This window comes from Copadichromis virginalis, linkage group LG14 (assembly GCF_057382275.1).
Source record: "Copadichromis virginalis isolate Kocher_CV1m ecotype Utaka linkage group LG14, C_Virginalis_male_GT1.1, whole genome shotgun sequence".
Lineage (NCBI taxonomy): Eukaryota > Metazoa > Chordata > Actinopteri > Cichliformes > Cichlidae > Copadichromis > Copadichromis virginalis.
The window spans coordinates 9,977,367-10,001,891 of NC_140631.1; the positions used below are offsets into that span (position 1 = coordinate 9,977,367).

Sequence of the window (24,525 nt, forward strand, 5' to 3'; positions counted from 1 at the left end):
TGCTCCACTACAGCTCATCTCCACTCCAGCACATTAGAATGAGTGATTGCGGAAGTTGGAAATGGAGATTGGAACAAGTGCAGGAGACTCTTTACAGTGCATCAGTGTGATGCTCGGAACTCGAAGCATGCACAAAGTCTACTCTCAGCTGTAGGTAATATGAGATTTTATATCACAACATTACACACAAACCCACATGAGTGTGTTTACAATGCAAAAAATGCAAACCTAAGCTTATTCTGCATACATACACACACACACTCACTGAAAGGACAAACAATGACCCTGTCCTTTGGTCCACACACACATGCACACAGACGCACACACATGCTTCCCTTTTATGCCTTAGTGAGGACATCTAATTGACATAATGCTTTCCTTAGCCGCTCATCCTAACCCTAACCATCAAAAATGAATGCCTAACCCCAAACCTCAGCCTAAACCTAACCATAACCTAACTGTAACCCTGACACTAAAACCACATTTTGACCCTCAAGCTTGTGGGAAATGTTGGTTCCCACAAGCATAGTCCTCACATAGTGGTATAAGTGTGAACACACACACACATGCACACTCAAGCACTTTCACACACACACACACAGGAACAAACACAGTATATATAAAGGGCTGGGCGTCGCACTGCCTCTCTCGCTCTGCTTAACAAACACACGTTACAGTAAACTCCTGCCTTCAAACGCACACCAGTCAAACATGCCTGCAGATTACAATGGACGTTGGGAGATGGTGAGCAATGACAACTTTGAGGACATCATGAAAGCCCTCGGTAAGTCACGCTCATGCAACATCTGATACGGCATAGAACGAGACAATTTGGCTTGACAACTTTCTTTAAAAAACCAACCCAAAAACACACACTGTAGCTTACTGTAGCTCAGTTACAGTGCTGTAATTAAAAGCAGCCAAATAGACAGGAAGGTCTGGGCATGAAATCTAGCATGTGTGTGACAGAAAAGATGAGAGAGCAGCAGCGTGAGAGACAGATGAAGACAGTGGAAAGAGGAAGGGAAAAAAAAGAAGAGTGCTATGGCACTGCTTCATTTCATCATTGAGCTGCTGTCAGGCCGAGTTAACCTCCACTCTGTGAGCGGTTGCCATCTGTTACGACGCCAAATAAATATTGATTCACTCCTTTCTGCATTTTCATCCTCCACGATCCGCAGAAATGGAAGACAGATTCCGACCCTGGATCAGGCAGCGGGCCAGCTCGTCAATTTTTTAAAAAGGAGGGGGAAAAAAGGCTCTCCTTCCTTTTTCTTTTTTTTTTTTGGCGTGTCGTTGATCAGGCCCAGAAACACTTTCATTATTCACGACTCTATCTGCAATTCATAAAACAACCCTCAGTACACTCGGCTCACACGAAATCCAGGAAATCCTCAATGCCTCCGCCTCATTTCCATCCAGCGGATGGGAAAATGACATCCTTATGGAAATGGGTCAAAAATATCATTTAGATGGGTAAATATAGGGACCTCATCTGTAAGAGTGATGGGAAGAAATTGAATTTTCACTTTAGGGCAAATGGGATATGAATATCTAAACGGTCAGGATGGGTGGTTCTCTTTGGCAGAGCCCAAACTGAGCAGGATGGAAAACTCATTTAGGCCTCTTCTGACTGGGAGCAAGGTCATTTTTAAAGAGTAAACAAAACTGTCAAAAGGACCGGCAGGAGAGGAATCATAATAAGTGGCCTGTGGTGTTGTGTGTATTTCTGTTGGATGTGTGCTTTGGGTGTGTGCACGCACACACAAAGACAGGACAGAATATTCTTCACAGACCCACAAAGAGTTGATGCCTCAGCTGACACTGCGTTCACTTTTTGCATCCCTGCATGCTTGCAGACATTGACTTTGCCACCAGGAAGATCGCCGTCCACCTGCATCAGACGAAAGTGATAGTCCAGAATGGAGACAAGTTTGAAACGAAGACCCTCAGCACCTTCCGAAACTACGAAGTCAACTTCACCGTGGGTGAGGAGTTTGAGGAGTACACAAAGGGACTGGACAGCCGAAAGGTCAAGGTAGGACTGAATTTGTTTACTCCTAGAACCTTTAACAAGTGCACCTTGTGTTGAACCAGTGATGCATTAAGCGCTATGTCTTTGTCCTATATTGTGGTGTAACAGACACTAGTTACCTGGGATGGGGATAAGCTGGTGTGTGTTCAGAAGGGGGAGAAAGAAAATCGTGGCTGGAGACACTGGATTGAGGGAGACCTACTACACCTGGTAAGAAAAAATGTGACATGCTGGGAAATTTCCACCATATATTTAGATGTTCTTGTGTTTTGAATCTTTCAAAAGCAGTTAAACTTACTTATTGGAATCTTATCCATTAAGTCAGTTAAATGTCATAACAAAGATAATGAATCACTATCTAAAAAAAAAAACCACACATGCGGGCTCAGCCTTGTTGTGTAATCTAGACAGACATGTGTTGCACCATGTTGGACTTTAAGTCTGAAGGTCTGTACCCTCTCTTCTAGGAAATCCACGTTCTCGACAAAATCTGCCACCAAGTATTTAAGAAGGCGAAATAACATGGGAATGAAGTTCAACTGCACAAAACCGTCTGCTGTGTCTTTTTTTTAAATGTGATTATGGAGAGCTGCAATAAACTGATGTCACACAACTTTTCTAATTTACTGTGATTTTGATATGATATATTTTGTTTATTAAATGCATACAAAAAGTGAAGTCCAACCTTGCTCATAAATCCAGCACTGGATTAAAAAGTACAGGCTTTTAAACACATAAAGAGTGTATGTTTTATACATTAAAATTAACTTTTATAATTAAAGGTTTCTCTGATATGTAAGTAATGTATGTAATAATGTCTGATGTCTAAACTATAAACAGAGAAATACTAATTATACACGCCAGAATGAATAAAGGAATGCGTCAGAAAATAACGTTCATCTGTTCTTCTGTCAGACAAACGTAAATAAAAGACCAAAATAATAATTTGCTTGGAAATTATTGAGAACCAAATGCGGAGGTAAAAGTGTACAAGTGATGCCGTGTGTTGCCTCTACAGGAAATGCGCAAGAATCCACGTTGGAGGAAGCTGTGTAAATCACACAGCGGCTGAGATACACAGGCTGGAAATTTCTGTCTTCACAAGAAAAGATTTATGCTGTTGCTGAGAAATGTGTTTGAAATGGTGCTCACCCCCAAAAAACAGGAAGCAGCACATATATAAACCTGCATACATACTGTAAAACGGGATACAGTCTATCCCGTATAGCCCACTGTAACTTGTTGAAATATCTACCTTTATATATTTAGTGTTGCATTAATTACTATACCTAATAGTTAAAAAATTATTCACAGCTAATGTGTAGCTCTGATAACGAGAAAACCTGTTGTAAAATGGTATTTTCTGAACCATATTTATATGTGCAGAACAACTGCTAGCTTAGCTTTCCTAAGTGTGAACATGCAGAGCTAGCATCTTGTTATTGAAGAAATACTAGTCACTTATTTGCACAAACGCCTTTAAAGCTAGCAAAATCTACAAGACGGGTGTTTATACTGAGCCTTGTGGTTCTATATTCGGCTTTATAACGCTGTTGAAATTTGGGCGTTCAGGCTTATTTTGGAAAATCTGTACCGGAGGTAGTTTTTGAAGCTCCTCGAACTTTCTTACAGAAACTTCCTCCGCTGAGCTCCACAGGCAGGCAGCAGTGAGGCCCGTATTTACAGTGGACAGCACCGCAGAGACTCACCGATGTGCAGCCATGGTAGGTACAACTGAAACACTAAACTGTTTATGTGACTATTCTTTAAGAAAAAAATTATAGTTATTTCGTTTGCAGTTTTTTTAAGGGTGTTTGTCAGCGACATAATAATTGTGACATAATAACTTGGAATAACTTTGTATGTCTTAAACTCTCAAAATGAGACAATGAAAAGGCTGAAAAAAACACTTTTGTCCTTTGGTTGTTGGATATTTTGAACATGCATTCGTAATACTAAATAAGCAGAGTTATGCAAAGACTTGAAAGGACTTGTTGTTATGGAGCAGGCATGCATATAAAATCTGGTATGGGAAGTATCAACAGACACAACCCCACCCTCAAGGTAGCCAAAAACTGAAATCAAACCGCAGCTGAGACACGCTGATTACTGACAAAATTGGATGATTAAAGCTTACTTTAACATATTTTTGCAGCGTTATTATCTCTTTGTCTTTTCACTCTTATTCCACAGCCTCTGAGACTGGACATCAAGCGGAAGCTGACAGCTCGGTCAGACCGGGTGAAGAGTGCGGACCTGCATCCCACTGAGCCGTGGATGGTGGTCAGCCTCTACAGCGGCACCGTGGTGGTCTGGAACCATGAAACACAGGTCACCATCCATCTCTGCACATTTGTACAAAGCCGTTTGATCTCCCCCCTAATCGCTCGTTAAGTGGTTACATGAAATAACCAATCTTTTCATCTTCCTTCATCTGTGCTTTTGATGTCTTTAATGGTGATGTAGTCTGACAGCATGGGGCTTTTTTCTGTGTGTAGACGATAGTGAAAACATTCGAGCTGTGTGATCTGCCTGTAAGAGTGGCCAAGTTCATAGCCAGGAAACACTGGGTCATCACTGGAGCCGTAAGTATTTGAATTCATGTGCACTGCTGATTCAAATCTTTTATTTTTACTGTATGTTTTTTGTGCAAATACCAATACAAATGTGACAGTTTTAAGGTTAAAAAGAATGAGTCTGTTGTGTGTAATGTTGGCTTTGGTAGATGACCCGTTTCTAATTGGCAGAGAAATTCAAATCTCTTTGACTGTCTGCAGGATGACATGCAGGTCCGAGTGTTTAACTACAACACGCTGGAGAGAGTTCACTTGTTTGAGGCTCACTCTGACTACATCCGATGCATCGTTGTCCACCCCACACAGCCGTACATCCTCACCAGCAGTGGTAGGAAACTGCCACCACACATACTCACATAAACACAAATGCTCTCATATAAAATGACCTCATGCATGTAACTTTTTAAACTTTGCAAGCTGTAATCATCATCATCATGTTTTTTCCTGCTTCTTGTTTACTGCCTCTCTACGCTCTTCTCTCCTTGCCTTTTCCCTCACCCCAACCGATCACAGCAGTTGGATGGCCTTTCCGTGTCTGGCTTTTTTTTTGTGATGTGGTGCTACGGTGTGTAAATAAAATTGAATTGAAATTACGTTTCTCGTGTTTCCGTGTTTTTAGATGACATGTTGATCAAGCTGTGGGACTGGGACAGAAAGTGGTTGTGCAGTCAGGTGTTTGAGGGACACACTCACTATGTCATGCAGATTGTCATCAACCCCAGAGATACCAACCAGTTTGCCAGTGCCTCTCTGGACAGGACTATTAAGGTATACACATACGCACACACAAGCACACCTAGCGAATACAGGAAAGTAATTGTGAGAACAGGCAAGGAAGACCGCTGTAAGCCATGAAGAAATGAAAGTGTTTTTCAGTTTAAATGAAGTTAAAGGAGACAAAAAGGAGGAACACACAGGTGTAGTTTCTCTACAGGAGGAAGAAAAGGGGGATTGGTGGTCTTCATTTTGAGAAACACTACTGCTAACAATACAATTTAAGTGAGACAGGAGCAGTAATTTGCTGACATTATTCAGTTGCTCAGTGATAAACAACTCAATTGTTGTACTGTAGGTGTGGCAGCTGGGCTCCAAGACTCCCAACTTTACTCTGGAGGGCCATGAGAAGGGAGTGAATTGTATTGATTACAACAGTGGCGGAGACAAGCCGTACCTCATATCAGGGGCTGATGATCGCCTGGTCAAGATCTGGGATTATCAGGTTATCACAAACACACTAGACTGCTTTTTTCTTCCTTTCTGCACCCTAGGATCAAAACAGTTTATTGCCATAATTATGTGACATCTATTATACAAAACATGCAAAGAGGTACACAAAAACAATAAATACAATAACAACACACTACAGTATTAAGAAAATATTTCCACCATAACCTGTATATAAAAGATGGACATATTACCCACTGTTATTTTCAAGCCTTCAGTTTGATCATTTGTATTTGATTTGATTTGATTTGATTTGTGGATGAAAAGTTTCATGTCTAACTCATCCGCTAACAGTAACTAGCTTGGTTAGCAAGGAGTATCCAAACACTGTACATAGTGCATGACACAGACACAGCTACCTGCTAATTAGGGCTAATATATAAATAAAATATTAGAATTTCACTCAACAAAAAAATGTAATGCAGAGATTTTTGGATGGTCTGATTATCAACACTATAAAAAACACGGTCCCTCAAATGGTAACACTGTTATCTTTCCTGCATCAGTGTAACTCCTCTTTCGTCTATAAAAGCAAACATGGAAAATGATGGACAAAAGGCCAAACTCTCATCGCCACTCCAAAATAGATAATCAAGCACTATCAAGTCTTTTGATAGTTTCATATTTGAAGTTAGCTCTCTGAGCCAGCGGTGATGTTGCTGCACTGTATAAAAGTATCCACAATCTACCAGAGTGTGTAAAAATATGAAAAACATGTAGTGCTGACTCAAGGTTAATGACAGCTTCAACTCAAGGAGTCTTTCATCTTTGGTTTCCATCTACAACATTTGGGCAAAGCTGCTTTCAGTTAAGGCGGCTGAGGTGTGTGTGTGTATCAGCGTGTGAAGCACAGATTGCAAATATAGTCTGAAGACGTAACTGAAAGACTCTCAGGTCTGCCTTAAACTGTAGCCAACATTGGTACCCATAGCTGAAATTTCCTTGCCCTGATGAAGTGTTTGTTTTCTTTGGGACTGTTGATAGTGATTCTCATTAGCTAAAAACTAGACACAATTAAGTGCTATCATTATTACTTTGGACATTAGGGGCCTTTGTATTAGATTTTTTTCTATATCTGGTACAATTTATGTATGTACACTGTACATGCTAAAAAGCAAAATAAGAAAAAGGCTTAAAGATAAACACCTTTTATTCTAAATACAGCTAAATCAGGACAGTTAAATAACTCATATGGTTATTATGAATGGAAAGCAAAACCATATCTATGTAACCATTTCTATTTCTGCTGTTCCCATTTAATTTTGCAACAGTAAGAGGTGCATCTGTAGTAGAAGTAAACGTAAGAAGGTGTTATATAGCCATTATATGCAAAGTCGTTGTCCTTCAGCGTTGATATAGTCAATTCACACACGTTCATGTGCATTCATATAAAAAACTTACCACATGTGAAAAGAACAAGAAACAGTGTGTGCTTTATCTCCCTAGAACAAAACGTGTGTTCAGACTCTGGAAGGTCACGCTCAGAATGTGACCTGCGTCAGCTTCCATCCGCAGCTGCCAATCATTCTCACAGGCGCTGAAGATGGTGGGTCAAACATTGGTACATGTTTCTGCTCCCAAATGGGCACGGCATCTTGCTTAAAGTTTGACCTTTTGTCCTTTCCATAGGCACTGTTCGTGTGTGGCACTCCAACACCTACCGGCTGGAAAACACACTCAACTATGGCATGGAGCGGGTGTGGTGCATATGTGGCCAGCCCGGCTCCAACAGTGTGGCTATAGGCTTTGATGAAGGCAGCATCATCATCAAGGTAGTTATATTTGTAGTTTTCTCACAGATTTTCTGAATAGACTTTTTAAGTAGTGGCGTGGTTAAGATTCAGCTGATGATGTAACATCTCCGTCCTCCATTTCTTCATATACCTTTCTCTCTTGTTTCCCTTTATTATTCTTAATCCTTCTTCATCCACTCCCTCTTTGTTTCAGATTGGTCGAGTGGAGCCCGTCATGTCCATGGACTCTAGCGGGAAGGTCATCTGGGCTCGTCACTCTGAAGTACAGCAGGCCAACCTAAAGGCACTGACAGAGACTGAGATAAGGGATGGAGAGAGGCTCCCTCTGAGTGTGAAAGACCTGGGAAGCTGTGAGATTTACCCCCAGACAATCAGACACAGCCCTAATGGGAGGTAAAGCGCCAGGCTTTGGGTGGAAACAGCATGAGGTTTTGACTAATCTTTCTTTTTCCTCTAACCAAAATATGACCGTTATTAAAGTGTAAATTAGACTTGAACTGGATTTATGTCTAACTGCAGTGTGATTGTGTAATGCCTATGATTGTTTCAGTGCAGGTAAGATAGTGGCAGCCTGCGTGCTCACGGAGTCTTTGGGGTAAAAATCTTAAAGTATAATTTGATAATCATGTGTGTAATTTGTATATTTGCACACTGACAGATTTGTAGTGGTGTGTGGGGATGGGGAGTATATCATCTATACTGCCATGGCTTTGAGGAACAAGAGCTTCGGCTCTGCTCTGGAGTTTATCTGGGCACATGACTCTTCACAGTAAGTCTTTACCTTTACATTAAGGCTCAGCATTTTAGAAAATGTACTTTGTGCTGACTTAGATAAGAAAACCAATATCACACGTATGCTAAATATGCAGAGGCTGATTAGCTCAGAGTAAATACTGGAAACAGTAAACACTGTAAAAAGTTGCAGTTTTATAGGGTGAGTGGTACAGCCCAATTTCCAAAAAAGGTCTGAGGACTGAGTTCATTTTTAGGGAAGACCTAGCTTGTTTCAGCAGTGCAAATCTTAATCTATTTACAGAAGTGTTGCTTGATAGTAAAAGAGTCTAGGTGTGTAAATGGGCCTGTTTGCAAGATAGAACTATCGCCCATTAAAACCATTTGGCTCATTTTGAAATAAGAAATATGAAAAAGGAGGCTCTGTTGAGCAGCTAAATATCTATATTTTACATCAAGAATTGAAATATATTTGGCTTTCAAAAATCTACATCATCAGTTCCCCCCCCCCCCCCCCCCAAAAAAAAAAATAAATCACAGAATATTCTTAATGTGATGTAACTCAGGGGTAATAGTAACATCAAATGAATTTAACCTTAAGATAAAATCAGACTTCCTTGATTTAAACCCTGATATGTTGCCTTGTACTTTTTGCAAATGAACATAGCATTCATATGATTTGCAAAGTGTTCTTGCTCTCTTTTTTTTTTTTTTTTACATTTTACACATCGTCCAATTTCAAATCAGTTCAATTTAGTTTTATTTGCTAAATCGCAGTAGCCTTAAGGCTCTTTTGTTATTGTAAGGCCCTACAGCAATACAGCAAAAAGTCCAGTTATCAGACAACCCCCCAGCGAGTAAAGCACTTGGCAACAATCGTAAGGAAATACTCCCTTTTAACAGGAAGAAACCCGGACAATCAGGGAGCGGCAGCCATCTGCTGAGACTGTTTGGGGATAAAGAGAGAGAGAGAGGACAAAAACATGCTGTGAAGAAGAGCCAGAGATTAATAATAACTAATGATTATATGGAGAGTGATTTTAAACTTGCTCATCGAACTGTCAACATAAACCCAAAATATGTACTCGTGAAAATGGTCAAAGGACTGATTAGCCTTACTGTAAGTCCCCTGTGGTCTGGTACATTATCATTATTATTATTATAAATATTGTTATAGGTATGCAGTCAGAGAAAGCAACAGTGTGGTCAAAATATTTAAGAACTTCAAAGAGAAGAAGACATTCAAACCCGAATTTGGAGCTGAAGGTGAGTTTCATGTCACGTTTTTGTTTGAATTTGTTGAATATATTTTTGAGAGCATATGTGTGAGTATCTGTGCCTATGTATTACTATCCTGCATCCCTACAGGCATCTTTGGTGGCTTCCTACTAGGAGTGAGGTCAAACAGCGGCCTGGCCTTTTACGACTGGGAGAGCTCTGAATTGATCCGGCGTATTGAGATCCAGCCTAAACATGTCAGCTATAATCCAATGAGCACTTTATCAGCTTAAATCGATACTAAATTTACTACTGTGGCTTTTTAATAAGAGTTGTTTTTGTTTTTTTTAATTGTGTCTTTAGGTCTTGTGGTCTGACTCTGGGGAGCTCGTCTGTATCGCTACAGATGAGTCTTTTTTCGTGCTGCGCTACCTACCAGAGCGAGTGTCCACAGCCCAGGAGTCTAAAGAAGGGGTGACAGAAGATGGGATAGAGGCTGCCTTTGAGGTCAGAGACTCACATGGTTAATTGTCTAGACTATTTAAGTAAAAATTTGACGTCTTAGAAGAATTCTGTTACCTTTTTAGATCATTTTTCAATCTCTTTTATGTCTGTCCTCTTTTTCCTGCTGGTCAGGTGCTGGGGGAGGTCCAAGAGGTGGTAAAGACAGGGGTTTGGGTGGGAGACTGCTTCATCTACACCAGCTCTGTTAACAGACTCAGCTATTATGTAGGAGGAGAGATAATCACCATTGCTCACATGGACAGGTAAACTCACAAATATGTATCTGCAAATCCATTGTTTTTTTTTTCCTTGGCATATTCATAAATGTTCCTGTAATGCTGCAAAATCTGTTGTATGGCTATGAATCCATTTAGTGTCTTATTTCACGTTTTATTTCCACTTGCTATCCAGTAAATTCAAAACTACAGACAGTCTTTCTTTGGTGTAGGACGATGTATCTGCTGGGCTACATCCCGAAGGATGACCGTCTCTACCTCGGAGACAAGGAGCTGAACGTTATCAGCTATTCGCTGCTGCTTTCTGTGCTAGAATATCAGACAGCTGTCATGAGGAAGGACTTCAGCACTGCTGACAAGGTTCTACCCACGATTCCCAAGAAGCAGCAGACCCGTGTAGCCCGCTTCTTGGAGAAACAGGTATGTTTGCATGCCAGCTTTTACCTTGAAAATCCATCTTTGTGCTTCTCTTGCTCCTTTGGCTGAGTAAAAATTCAGGACTTGGACGAATGCATAATTTACAGAACATGAGGCAGCCAGATGGTGTGATACCTCTGGGCAGAATTTCTGTGTGTTTCTTATAAAACATATTTATCATGCAAGGGTTTTGGCTTCTCACGCAGTCACTTTTCCCCTATTCATTTTGCTTCATATATCTAGCCTCTACTGCTGGCCATCACAACGAGTGAGAAAGGATAATATACAGAATATAGACTAATGACATTGTTATTTTGTGCTGTGTAGGGCTTTAGGCAGCAGGCCCTCGCTGTGTCCAATGACCCAGAGCATAAGTTTGAACTTGCTCTGCAGCTGGGAGAGCTCAAGACAGCCTATCAACTGGCCCTGAAAGTGGAGGTGAGAGCCTGGACAATTTCTATAGCTACTAAATGTTAGCGGCTATGTAAGGATGTCTTTAGACACTGTGCTACTCTGAGCTAAATGCTAAAGTTAGCTAAAGCTACAGAGTGGAATAGTTGTGTGGTGTATATTCACATAAATAAATCAATGATTATTGGTTTTGTTTTTTAATCAACAGCTGTGTAATTTGATGCATAATGTGCGCAGAATCAGTTATTTCCCCTATACAAGCCTGAGAGTGTGAGTCACAGACCCGGTGTCCCTTATTTAGTAACCGCTTTACAGTGTTTTGTTGTCGAGGTTCATGCCTTTCGTCCTGAGATAATCCGCTCTCCTGTCTCTTTGGCACCTCTGCTCGCGGGGGCCGAGTCAGTCAGAACAAAAATGGAAGCAGCTGGCAGAGCTTGCAACTACAAAGTGCCAGTTTAGCTTGGCTCAGGAGTGTCTCCACCAAGCTCAGGATTATGGGGGATTATTGCTTCTGGCCACCACTTCAGGCAACGTTGACATGGTGGGCCAACTGGCTGAGGGGGCAGAGAGAGATGGGAAGACCAACGTGGCCTTCCTCACCTACTTCCTGCAGGGGAGGTTAGTGCGTCAGGGGTAAAGAGCACAAAGGAGGTTTTTAAACTGACTTATGTGTTTAAACTTTATTCTTTTTTTCTGTCACCACCATCTTTGTTTTTTTGTACTTGCTCAGAGTGGACAAATGTCTGGACCTTTTGATCAAAACAGATCGACTGCCAGAAGCTGCATTCCTGGCAAGAACATATGTGCCCAGCCATGTCTCAAGGTAATGCTGCTTCTAATGAATACCTAACATATGTCCAAGTGTAACACTCTTTGCCTGTGGGCCTATCTGTTTGTGTCCTGAAGAACCTCTGCATGTATCACTTGGTGTGCCTGTTTTCCTCCCAGCTGTTGAAATAATTACTAGTCTGAATCAGAGTTTTTAGAAAAATGTTCTTTCTTATTAATTAGAATTTCTATAATATATTATGCATCACTGTGGCCATGTGTGTGCCTCTCTTCCTTCAGGGTGGTGAAACTCTGGAAGGAGAGTCTTTCCAAGGTCAACCAGAAGGCAGCAGATGCTCTGGCTGACCCCAGCCAGTACACCAACCTGTTCCCTGGCTTCCAGCAAGCCCTGCTGGCTGAGCAGTACCTGAAGGAGACTCATGTCGGGGTCAGACCTGCTTCAGAATACCCTCTCATTACGGTCAGTGCGAGAGTCAGTCGAACTGTATTTTCAAAGTTAAATCAGCATCTAAGATTTTTTGCATTTTCTGCAAAGCTCGTTGGACTATAGCTGTTCATACTTTGAACATAAGTTAAGAGTCTGAGATCCCACTTTTCCCATTTCTTTGGTTCTTTAGCCAAATGAAGAGCGCAGTCTTCTGGAGGAATCAGCAGGTTTTAGACCTAAAGGAGAAATCACTGACTCAGAGGTGAGAGCACAGTCTTCATCTCTACACATGCTCATTCAGTCAGTGCAGTCAAACAGGCTGCTCCTGTGTGTCAATAAGTGCCTAAGCTACTCTAAATGTCACAGCAGCATACCAGTCTTTTTTAATTTCCTTCCATGGTATCTTGACTACAGTGTAATATCCTAACCTAATATGTGTTTTTAGGGTAACAATATAAGCTAATGGATGATAACAAAAATGAAAAAGATTTGTAAAGATTTGTAATGGTTCACTGTGAGAAGCGAAAAAAACCCATTCAAATTTACCACTGATTCAGCTCCTTTCACACTTGACTGTTCTCTTTCATGCACCACGTCTGGCACATGGTGCATGAAAGAGAACAGTGTTGCTCCTTCTGTAAAACTTAAATGTAGTATCCAAATTTTAAAAAAGATATAACTTAAACAGATAATTAAAGCCAGCGGTTGAGCAAACACTGCAACTCCTTTTCTGAATTTGATCGTTCTGTGTTTTCTTTAAAGCAAGGGGCAGAGAGCATTAGTGAGGCCACCAGTGTGCCAGCAGTAACAGAAAGTAAATATTCAAAAGTTGCAGTAGTGGAGGAGGACACTTCAGTAAAACAAGAGTCGACTGATCCCGTTTCAGCAAGTGAAGTAGAATCTGTCCTGAGAGGAGCAGACCCTTTTCCTACTGCTGCTACAGAAGAACAAGCAGTGTCAGAATCAGGCGAGTTTAAAGCAGTGGAGGTGGGCACTAAAGCAGACACTCTAGTCTCTGTAGAGGAAATCACCAGGATGCCTGATGAGGAGGCTGAGATGGTACAGCTCAGTCCTGTGGAAGATGTCAGGTCATGTATGAAGAAAGACGTTCAGGAATTATCTTCAGAAACTGAAGCTCCACCTGCTGTTTGTGCTTCTGAAACAGAAACCACTCTAACAACACAAGAAGCGCCAAATGAGGCATTAGCAGCTGAGGATGTCCTGGTTAGCGCTGGTCTGACGGTCGATAATGAAGTTACGTCCGAGCCTATAGCACCTGGGGAAATGATCATTCATCAAGATCTGGAAAAAGATGGGATCGCCTCAGAAGTTCCAGGTTCAATGGGTGGAGCAGCAGAAACAGAAGAGACTCCTGTTACGTGCGAACTTGTTCCAGAAACAGCACCTTCACACACAGCAGTGGAGGAGCTCATCTCTTTTGAAACCGCAGATGTTCCAGCGCTGGACGCAGCTGTCCAGATTTTACCGGAGCTGACCCTGGATCCTCTGCTAGACTTGCTTGAAGATGCAGCGCCAGTACTGAAGCCTGTCCCAGCACAAGAACGAGAACAAGAGAAACAAACTGGAGAACTTCCAGTAAAGCCTCCTGTTATTCACAAGGCTGAGCCAGAGGTTTTAGCCCTCACTGTAGCTCATGCAGAAGGCCATGCAGCAGAAGAGGAAGGTCCTGAAAGACCTGAGGTACTGCCAGAGGACCTCGAGGCAAATGATGAGGTAAACAAAGGTTTATAAGTTTGTTACACTAATATTGCTATGAATGTTAAATCCAGAATCGTTTTGCCTTACACCTGTAGGCTCTGGATGATCTGGACAACTTTGACCTGGAGGATATTGACACCACAGATGTCAACCTAGATGAAGAGTTCCTGGGTGAATAGAAACTAGCCTTTCACAAGCCATTTTTTTCTGTTCAGTGATGCGAGTTTCATAAATCAAAATAATTAAGACTGAAGTGAATATTATTAGGCATTTTGCGTTCTTAGTTCTGGCCTAAACCCTTATCCAAACACGACAAAAAACAGCCTCCCAACTGCCCAGATCCCAGACTAATCGAACACAATGGAATAAGCCCAACCCACCTACCTTGCAGCCCACAAATCCCAAAGTATCTGCTCTCGATGCACGATGCCAGACACCGTGAAAACCCTTAGGAAGCCCGTCTATGCTTCAGTGGGACAGAGCTGTTTTGCTGGTTTCCAGCCACAACTCTGATGAGACCAGGCTGTATTTTAACACTATCTGCATATGCAGTGTATTAAAGCCAAAAATGTACTGACAGACAAATAGGCATTTCTTCATTGTTGCTAGCGTGCCTTTATGATTTTATTTTAAATGGTTTGTATCTTTAAATAAATACTTTGGGGTTTGCTGTGTCTCAAATCTAAGTGCTTCACGCTTTACTTGCTGACAGAAACATAGCCTTCATAGGAAAGAATCGCAATACCTCTCCCACAAGCATCACAGCATTTTATCAGACTCCAAATTACCATTGCACCGGTTCAATGTGAGTTAAATGTTCCGCATGCCATTCCACTTTATGCATTGTCTTAAATGATAAAGTCATAATTTTATTTCTAAGCTTATTAAATGATCAAAAACATACAAAATGTTGCTGTTGTTAGTGTGTTTAACATGGTTTTCTGCTTCCTTTGTTTGAAATAAAAACTGCATGCTACTGTGACTGTTTTCTTGGCGAGTAAATTAAAGGAGCTTCCACAGTCTCTAATATAATTCCAATAACATGACACTCAAGTACAAAGGCTGTATTTATTTTATGTACATGATATAAGCAGACATGAAGCTTGATTCAAAGAACCACACTGACAATTTCTCCGCATAACAAACAAACATCTTAAAGTATCTCACAAGACGTTGCAGCCAACTCTTCAAATTGTTGGTTGTGATGTGAAAAGGTTTCCTTTGGAGAAGCATATTTTACTCTTGGCCCAACACAAAAACAACAAACTGTCATATTTTATACATGAGAGGCAGGATTTCCAGACGTTCTGTATAGCATTTCTCTATTGAGGTATGGACCAATCATGAAGCAGAGCCCTCAACAGCAGTCTGTTCATAGGCCTGCAGAGCCAGCTCGATGTAGCCCGACCTTTGGGAGTCCCTCTGGGCATAGATCTGAAGGGGCACACGTGAGTAAATAGAAAAAGAAAAGAGATCAATTACACTAAAGTGCAGTCAAAGTGCAATCACAGTATTAATAGTATTATTACTGGACGTAGTAAACACAGCTAAGATTGGGTTTCGAAATCAACTGTGACTAAATGAGAGGCCTTGAATGTAGAAGACAGACACACACCCACACCTCCTGCCGCTAACCTTTCACATTAAATGGTTGTCATTCTCAGTGTCTCTCCCCCTTACTTCAAGGCTGAAGGCCTGTGAGAACAAATAAGACCTGATGTATCCTGGACCTGGTCCCTCTATTCCCACTTTAGAGTAAAAACCCAAACGTCTAATGCAGGAAACAGCCTAGATTTGACCTCTTAACAGCTATACTGACTCCTGATTCGCCTTGAACATCCAGGAATACCATTTATATAAACTAGATCAAATAGCAATACGTTAAACAGACTTCAAATGAACTCAAGTGCCAAACAGAGATACAAATCGGCACACTGTTTGTCACAGTTCAACTACCTTAAGCAGGTCGGTGCCTGTGGCCTGTTGGCTGGCAGCTTCCCGGGCTGACTCACTGTGGGGGTGGACCATGTGGAACAGAGACACGAGGCTTACAGCATCCTGGAGCCTGGAAACACCAACACACACACTGAAGGCTCAGATCAGAGCTTTTGCCAGCAGGTACAATGAGTACATACTCAATGTAACTCAATTCTAAAATAATGCAAATGCTTAAAAAAAACTCACAGCTCTCTTTTTAGCATGTCCACTATGAGCCCATCCACCCTACGAACACTGACTAGGTACCAAGCCATGCCTCCGAAGTGTCTGGTGGACCGCAGCAGATCATATTTGCCATGCTTGTCCAAGTCCTCATATGTGGCTGTGTGTACCTAGACACAAAACACATTAAATGAATACAGACCTTGATGATTTAGCTCATTTGTAATTAATCAGCACAACACTCATTATGCACATTTTTTCACTTCATATCAAATGAAGCAGAGAACATATAAAAAGACAGAAAATTTCACAGCATAACAAGTTCTAGATAGAGTTTACAGATCTCAGTGCAGCCAACGATGAGGTCAAAATACCACAAGGTCACTGGTATTTTACCTTGATGTATTCTGAAGAGTCTGGTTCAAACTGGACGAGGCACAAGTTCAACACATCCTCATGGCGGTCCTGGGAAAACACCAACTAATGAAGAGAAAGAGGTTTAAGTGGGTAACAGTGTACTGAGGAAAACCCTCCAGACACAATGACAATGAACAACATGAGGTGATGATCAGTTGTCAGTCATGGTTAATAGCCGTTTTTTAAATGGACAGAATAATGTGTAGATCATGATATTATCACAACACTTCACTCGTGATATTTTGTGATTTTAAACATTTTGTGATATGCTGAGTTCTGCAATAACATATACTGCGATTTATCTGCAAATTATGGCCTCCAGTGAGAAACTTAATCTTATTAATTAAAACAAATGTTGACAAGGTTTTCAGTCTCTTCCACTTGAATGACTTTTATTGTTAGGCACACAGGTGGACCGACATTGTCATTAAAACCTGTCGTAAATGCAGCACCCACCTGTCAAACTGTTTGTATCACATTCTAGTCAAACAACTGAATGCAAATGTGTGAACCATTACATACATTTAGAATATGAGACAGCAGTCACCGCTCCTCTGAGACAAAATGAGCCATATTAATCACATATGACTCCACTGCCTGCGACTTAATGTAACCCTTTGTGTTCTACACTAACTTTCCTCGGCCTTACAGTTCACTCCTCTGTACAGCCTAGACAGGGCTGCATCTGTGATAAAACACTGTGACAGTGTCACATATCTCATTCCAGTGGCTTCAGCATGTACCCTATTCTCTTAGCTCACCGTTAACTGTGAGGTAGGTTTCTCATTTCATTCCAGGCCAACTTTCGGGATCAAAAAAGTTTTACTGAATTGAATCGTGATAAGTAGGTCAAGTGTTAGTTGTTTTTTGACTGATCTGATTTAACATGAGGTATTTCAGGATAGCGGTGCATGAGACAACTCCTCACGTTTGTAACATTCTCAGAGTATTTCACTTGCATACTGCACCTTTATCCCGGGCTTGTTACAAAAGTAAAAAACAAACAAACATATTTTTCATCTTAATGCAGATGGTGCTTTTCTCATTTCTTTCTCTGATGCCCATTTGTTTAATGAACGTTCCTCCTGCATGCTGACAATCATCATAGCTGACCTGGCTAGGAAAACCCCACAGCACCCTCTGGTGGACTACAAAAGGAACTGATTTTACCATTCTGGTACTTAAAAGTTAATTTGTATCTGCAATTTAAATAATAAACTAAAATTTGGTGCCCATGTATGGATACAATGTATCCACGGTAATGCTATACAAGCAGCAATATTCTGAAATACATGAAGTTTGGAAAATGGGGTCCAAACAAGAGTTTTCCCTTGTTAGCCCTGTTAATAGAACATCAGTGTAAACAAGGATTATGCTGACTGTGTGTAAATAAAAAAACAACTTTAAAAAGTAAAGTAGATTACATCAACACATTTTATATCAGAGCAAACATGAGCTACATACTGGGGGAAAATAAATAAATAAAATAAATAAATAAATCACAGATCCAACAAATCACAATAATGGCTAATAGTGTTCAGCAAACTGTGACGATGAGCCCAGCATGCAGAATAAAACGACGCTGGAACAGGCAGACATAAATGGAAGGCAACCATTATTAAACATATTAACTACAGCAGTTCAAGGCCAAGTATCTGCTGTTGGCCAGCACCACACTCTAGTGTAACACTTTCAGCACATGATGTTTTCACTGCGACCAATAAAAAATAAAAGGGAACAACTCATGGGCATAAAATGAAGCCTTTGTCTACAGAAGGCTGCTGCCGCTTATAAAACCTGAGCTCTGTAAAAGATGCATCGAAGGAGTTTTATGGAATATCATTTAAAAAGAAAGAGAGGTAGGAGAATTCTTAGGTCCTACCTTGAGGTTCTCCTCTTTGAACAGAAGTGGTGCAGTGAGCTTGCGTCCCTCCTTAGGGAAGTAGACCTGGATAAGTCGGTCTCTCTCTTCCCAAGTGGCCTTCCTAAGGATTCCATTAGGTTCCCGTACAACTATGAATCTCTCCTGTTGAAAAGACATACAGAATATATATATGGTATATTTTAGTAACATTCTTGAATCCAAAGCTAAATCAAATTGGTGAGTTTTAGGCAATTAGGGGTAGGGCTAGGCCATATCATACCGTTCACGGTAATACCGGTATAATGTTGGGCAAGAAAATGAAATATCGCGATAGAATATGGGTGAAACGCACATGCGCAGTGCCTTTGTTTTCATATGGCGGAAAAAGCATGGCAGTGACGGAGAATAAGAAGGGCGAAAGCGGGTTGTTGAATGAAACGAATGAACCAGAATTTGTTTGTAAAAATGCTGCAACTTCAGTGATGTGGAACTGGTTTAGCTTTCGTCCGTCAGATACACAACAAAGCACTATTTTTGGTAGAGCATGCTAGCGGGCCATCGTTATTACCGTGTTTTTTGGAAAATACGGAACACTTAAAATCAATCCTTTGCTTTTTCTGAAAGTCGACAGTGCCCCTTATAATCCCGTGTGCCTTATGTATGAATTCTGGTTGTGTTTACTGACCTTGAAACGATTTTATGTGGTACACGGCGCTCGAACATCGGTCAAATGTTTTAGTACGACTTTGCTAAGCTACGAACCCACACCGTTGGATGGATTGTCGGAGCATTATGGCTATCGTAGGCAGGAGCCTCGCGGAGTGATACGTACTGTGCTTCAACATAATATTACCGTATTGTGTGTGTATAACCTCTTTTTAAGTTTTGTGGATATTATACATGATTATGCTGAGGATATGTCAGCTAATTTCCACTGGAAATGCCTTTTGGTTAAACTGTCAGCGAGGAATTTGCACTGTTAAACTTTAATGCACATAAAAAACAGCTGCTTGTTTAAGTGAAAATACATTGATGTTTTTTTATTTGCACTAATAAAGTTGTGGAGTTGTAAAGTATTTTGTCTAGTGTCAATTATATCATTATTGCACATTTTCAAATGTATATTGTGATAAATATTTTTGGTCATATCACCCTGCTCTAATTAGGGGCATAGAGATGTATATATTATGGAAGCTCACGTCAGTCAGGACCCCTATAATAAAAAGCCTGTATTTTATATATGGCAGTCTGGCACAGAGCAGGTACCAATAAAAGCAATAGTGATGGTGACTAAATGAGAAGCAGCATGAAAAGATGAGCTGGGGTGGAAGTGGATTGCAAAGTCACTTGCAGATATGATGCAAATGTAGCTTAAAGCAAATAAAACGGAGCATCCTATACGAGAGTCGCACGTTGGATATGTGGAAGGGTAACTACTGCTCTGCCAGGACTGCGGCTGATCGACTTGTGGAAGCCAACTAATACCCACTTAAGCGCACACACACACACACACACACACACACACACACACACACACACACACACAAAGCAAGATGTGTGTACCCTGTGTGGAATATTATAGGTGATGTCTGTAAAGGCGTATTTAGCTGTGTCCATGCCATCCAGGATCTTATCCTCACAGAGCACATCGCTGATGGGCTTCCTCTCTTGTAACACAAGGGGCATCTGCAGCAGCTTTTTAGCTCGCTCTTTGGCTAACTCGACTGCCTAGAATCAAAAAAAAGGATTGGATGAAACAAAAGCAACACCAACATATGTAAGAATGTATGCGATCAAAAGGGGTGGACTCTGTAACACTTCAACAGGGCACCTGTTCCAGCTGTTCATCCGTCATGAGTTTATACGTGGGTGGCTTCAGCTCCTGCTTAATTGGTCGGTACACTTTCTGCAGGTCCAGGCCTGTAATCCTGGTGAGGATGTCCTGTACAGCTGAATCGGTGAATTGGGGCTTTGCATGGTCTGTAGCAGCTGCAGAGAAAGACATACTAGTTAATGAGTTAAATAATTTACAAAGTCTGGCTTGGTGACAGTTATGTTTAACTGTAGATTGTTTACTTTCCAGACGAAGTTAGCTTGTATAGCATCATTCATTGGGATTAGCAAGCATCGACTATACTGGCCAACACCTCCAAATACAGCGGCTTGTAAAAGAAGCTAAGCCTTTACATGCTGCACATAGGTGCCGAAAGGCAGAGCGACAATAAAGCGTCCGTGAGCGTTTGTCACCGGCACCCCAACTGCTGAGCCCAACGAGCTACAAGGTCAGCATTACAGCGACGAAGAAGCCTGAGCTGCAGTCATGTTACCAGCAATAAAACGCACCTTTATCTTGTGTTTCACTACAAAAAGTCCTCGCGCCAGACCTCATCAGTATCTGTTTGCTGCTTTGCACATTTTTCACCCCAGAGCAGCTCCGCAACAAGCACCGTGCAGTACCGAGGGCCGCCATCTTTGTTATTACCTCATCTGTGCGACAGGACCTTTCAACCCTCGCCCCCAAGTGATCATGGGATATGTAGTATGTTTACACAACGCTACGAAAAATAAAATAAAATCACCTGTATTTGTTTGTTGCTTTCTCATAGCTTGCGCAGTTTAAATTAATAATAATTAAGCAATTTAAAACTATTTTTCTTTCGAGTGTTAAACTGTGGCTGTTTAAAAAAAAAGAGAAGCTTTTTTAATTTGTTGTTTTTGGGTACTTCATTTTTTTGGTAATGTATTGATATTTAGAACTTGTCTACAACAAAACTTCATTGTAGAATATTAAAAAAGTTAATTCCATTAAAAGATAATCTCAGTGAAAATATCCACCAGGTGGCACTGTGCTGCCACATGCGATTAGTCCCTTATGAAAGCGTTCACTTGTGACCTTAGTGTGGTCACTGGAAAATAATTCATTTTCAAAAATGTCGTACCATTGTATCAGATTTTCAAAGACCTTTTTTTCTTGTTTTTTGTTCCTCTTGTGCGGATTAACTTTGGGTAGCCCACACACATTCCTAACTTGCCATTACAGCGTGTTCTTGAATTGTCTGATAACTGGATAATCTGTCTGGATGATAAATTACACACTCTTCTTCCAGCGAAAAACATATGCTACATTTTTTTCTATGTAAAGATAGGTCTGTCTCAAAAAATACCCATTGGGTGTTTTGAACTTTGTCCTATTTAACACCAAGTTTGTGCAGTGTGGGACTAAAAGAATTAAGTGTAGCTATAAAACGCTAGACGGTCAAGACTGTGTTTTTTTTCTCTTTCCCACTTTTTGAAACATTTTTTTAAAGAATATGAAAAGATTTAAGAAATTCTGTTATTTTAACAGACTTTAACGGTGAAAAAAATAGTGTAATATGTTTAAACAAAAAAAGTTGTCGATGACTTTATAGCTTCAAGAAAATGCATGCTTTCAAATATTTACAATATTAAGAACGAGCAAAAACTGTACAGTGGTGTTTTACACTTTTTTCTTACTTCAGATTAACTGAGACAGTGTGGGAAAATGTGGAAAAGTGTTGCGAGTAAAAAGGATGAAAGTTTTGCTTAATGCGGTTGAAAATGCCCTTGAACGGTGGAGCATTTTAGTCACTTGCCCTCTCGAGTATGAGAGGGCAATTAAGGGCAAGTGAGTCAGTTGCTGACACACAAAAAATCAAACCACATGTTATCAACGCTGTATAGACACTCCAGCCTTGACTTAAAAATAAGCAGTGTCTATTGGCCAACCGGAAAAATGAAAAGAAAATATTTTTTAAAAAGAAGTGATAATGAGTAATCATTAGCGGAAGTGCTTGGCTTGGAAATTCAATCCAAGATCTTTTTCAATATAAGTTTCCAAGATATTGTTATTATTTTATTTTTAAGTGAGTCACTTTTATGTTTGAAATAGTTTGTAATTCCATGGTGGCTCTACTTTAGAATGATTAAGGTAATTTCATCATCTATGATGCCTAATTTGTCTAGAGTAATATTAATATTACAAACATATCCTTCTCCACTATTATTAAATGTATAAAAGATAGTAAAAACTAACAAATAAAAAAAAGTTAAAAAAAAAAAAGAAATAACACCTCTGAATTATCTTGGGAGGTGCAATTAACGTCTAGTACTGATTTGAACTAGTTCAGCAGGCCTACCACAAGCTTTCTTTTAATGTTTTTATATATGTTTTGTGATGCATGGTAAAATAGGATTAAAGGGTAATTCTGGCAGGGTTTTTTATACTGTAATATAGTTCTCAGACTGACACTCAATTGTTTCCAAGCTTTAAAAACAAATAAAATAAAAAAAACAAAACTTTAAAAAAAAAAACCTAAAAGTATCTCTTTTAAAAAAGAAAAAAAAAAGCCTGATTCAATAATAAAGCAACACTTTATTTTTAGAAAATGTCACTAGAGTATGAGGGAGCACTATTATTCCACATTTGGTGCTCTATATTAAAGGCATTAATACCAGAGTAATAGCATTCGATAGTGATAATTCAACAGGGAACGTGAGATCCAGTCCAGTATTTAACCATCACTGTGACTCTGTGGCACAGAGGAAAAGGATAAATTAGACTTTGTCTACACAGGCGATACATATGCACAAAGACAGGCATTGAAAAGAAGGCTGTCATGCAGCTGACCTTCACTATTTGCAGACCAGAAACTTTAGAAATAAGTCTTTTCTAGATTTTATATGACGGCACTTCTCTCAGTTTCTCTCTTTCTCTGTTTGTCCTTCAACACTCGTGTGCACAAACGACAGTAGCCACAAGCCCCCCACATGCTACCACAGTCCGCAAACCCAAAATGCAGCCGCTTTACCCTCCACCCGAACACCACCACCATCACCACCGCCACCACATAGCCATGGGGATCATTAATATAACTTCATGCGCCATGCACAAACTCTTCCGCCAGGATCTTAGTTGCCTTCTCCCCCTCGACCCCCTTCCTCCTCCTCCGGGCCCCGACTCCCCCACTAATCTGCAGTGGGATTTAGATATTAGACGGACAGATGGAGGTGTGGCTCAGTTGGTAATGAGGTGAGCAGTGGCAGTGAATCCGGAGGCCCAGACACCGGCGAAACGACGTGTGGATTGAGATGTAAGAGGCCCCTACGCAACCAGATGTACACAGCTGTCACACTGCTGACAGAAAGTAATCCTGCCACCGAAGCACAGAGCCAGAGAGAGACAGAGACAGAATTAGTGTCTATCCTGTGGAGGTTTAAATGACCGCAAGTACTTTTACTTCCACTTCAATTAATCTATCTATCTATCTATCTATCTATCTATCTATCTATCTATCTATCTATCTATCTATCTATCTATCTATCTATCTATCTATCTATCTATCTATCTATTAAAATTCTTACTGTCGAGTCGTAGTACATGTGCAACACTCACACACACAGATTTAAGGGTTTTACTGTAAGATTCTGAAGTATCTTTGAAAAACTCCAGAAAAATCACGCTGAAATGATTTAATTATTAACTCCTAAATGCATGATCATCTTTGAAAATATGATGGATAATATTAAATAAAAAGGCCATATAGCCATTAAAACAATCTCATCCTCCACCAGCTGTAACAAATACTGTTTGTTCATTCATTCATAACTATAAAAATGTGATAGAATAAACTTCAAATTTAAGTGATTTTAAAAAATATATATTTTAAATATATTTTGCTGCCAGTCTCTGCTTTTTCTTACTGAAAGTGTCATTTCATCATGAGCCTTTATCTATAATGGAAGACTTCTTAATAAAGGTTTGTTACTTCTGCTCTATTAATGAAAAGGACTTTTCTACTGCTGCTCTGGCTACAGTGAATAGGTTGAGTGTAAGAGTGTGTGTCAGCGTGACTGGGAGCAGCAGGAAGCTGAGAGGTGAAACCTGAGTGTGGACGAGAGGCTGGGTGTGGAGGGGGGGTGGATGGGATGAATCGGGGAGAGGGGATGCAGGGTTGAGGAGTGCGGTGAGCCGGTGGGTGGGTGGGTGAGTGGTGATGGTGGTGGTGGTAGGGGCACTCTGGG

General features: G+C 40.6%; 3 protein-coding genes across 3 annotated transcripts; 2 read left to right on the plus strand and 1 right to left on the minus strand.

Moving 5' to 3' along the window:
- The first annotated feature begins 635 nt into the window (after window positions 1–635).
- Window positions 636–2,648, plus strand: LOC146693393 (retinol-binding protein 2-like). Its single transcript, XM_085479238.1, has 4 exons — window positions 636–784; window positions 1,860–2,038; window positions 2,144–2,245; window positions 2,503–2,648. Exons 1-4 carry the CDS (start codon window positions 712–714, stop codon window positions 2,554–2,556), a joined length of 408 nt encoding a protein of 135 aa, XP_085335364.1. The 5' UTR covers window positions 636–711; the 3' UTR covers window positions 2,557–2,648.
- A 786-nt stretch (window positions 2,649–3,434) lies between these two features.
- Window positions 3,435–15,018, plus strand: LOC146693394 (coatomer subunit beta'-like). Its single transcript, XM_085479239.1, has 22 exons — window positions 3,435–3,759; window positions 4,229–4,366; window positions 4,534–4,620; window positions 4,813–4,939; window positions 5,231–5,379; window positions 5,684–5,830; window positions 7,282–7,381; window positions 7,465–7,607; window positions 7,783–7,982; window positions 8,248–8,358; window positions 9,499–9,587; window positions 9,690–9,796; window positions 9,903–10,046; window positions 10,176–10,306; window positions 10,492–10,699; window positions 11,024–11,134; window positions 11,511–11,725; window positions 11,838–11,930; window positions 12,176–12,356; window positions 12,514–12,585; window positions 13,086–14,057; window positions 14,138–15,018. The coding sequence occupies exons 1-22, from the start codon at window positions 3,757–3,759 to the stop codon at window positions 14,219–14,221; spliced, it is 3,612 nt and encodes a 1,203-aa protein (XP_085335365.1). The 5' UTR covers window positions 3,435–3,756; the 3' UTR covers window positions 14,222–15,018.
- Window positions 15,019–15,096: 78 nt separating this feature from the next.
- Window positions 15,097–20,978, minus strand: mrps22 (mitochondrial ribosomal protein S22). The gene is made up of 8 exons (XM_085479241.1): window positions 20,827–20,978; window positions 20,315–20,472; window positions 20,047–20,211; window positions 18,502–18,645; window positions 16,599–16,682; window positions 16,227–16,372; window positions 15,999–16,107; window positions 15,097–15,476 (listed from the first exon to the last, which is right to left on the minus strand). Exons 1-8 carry the CDS (start codon window positions 20,951–20,953, stop codon window positions 15,384–15,386), a joined length of 1,026 nt encoding a protein of 341 aa, XP_085335367.1. The 5' UTR covers window positions 20,954–20,978; the 3' UTR covers window positions 15,097–15,383.
- Between the last annotated feature and the right edge of the window lie 3,547 nt (window positions 20,979–24,525).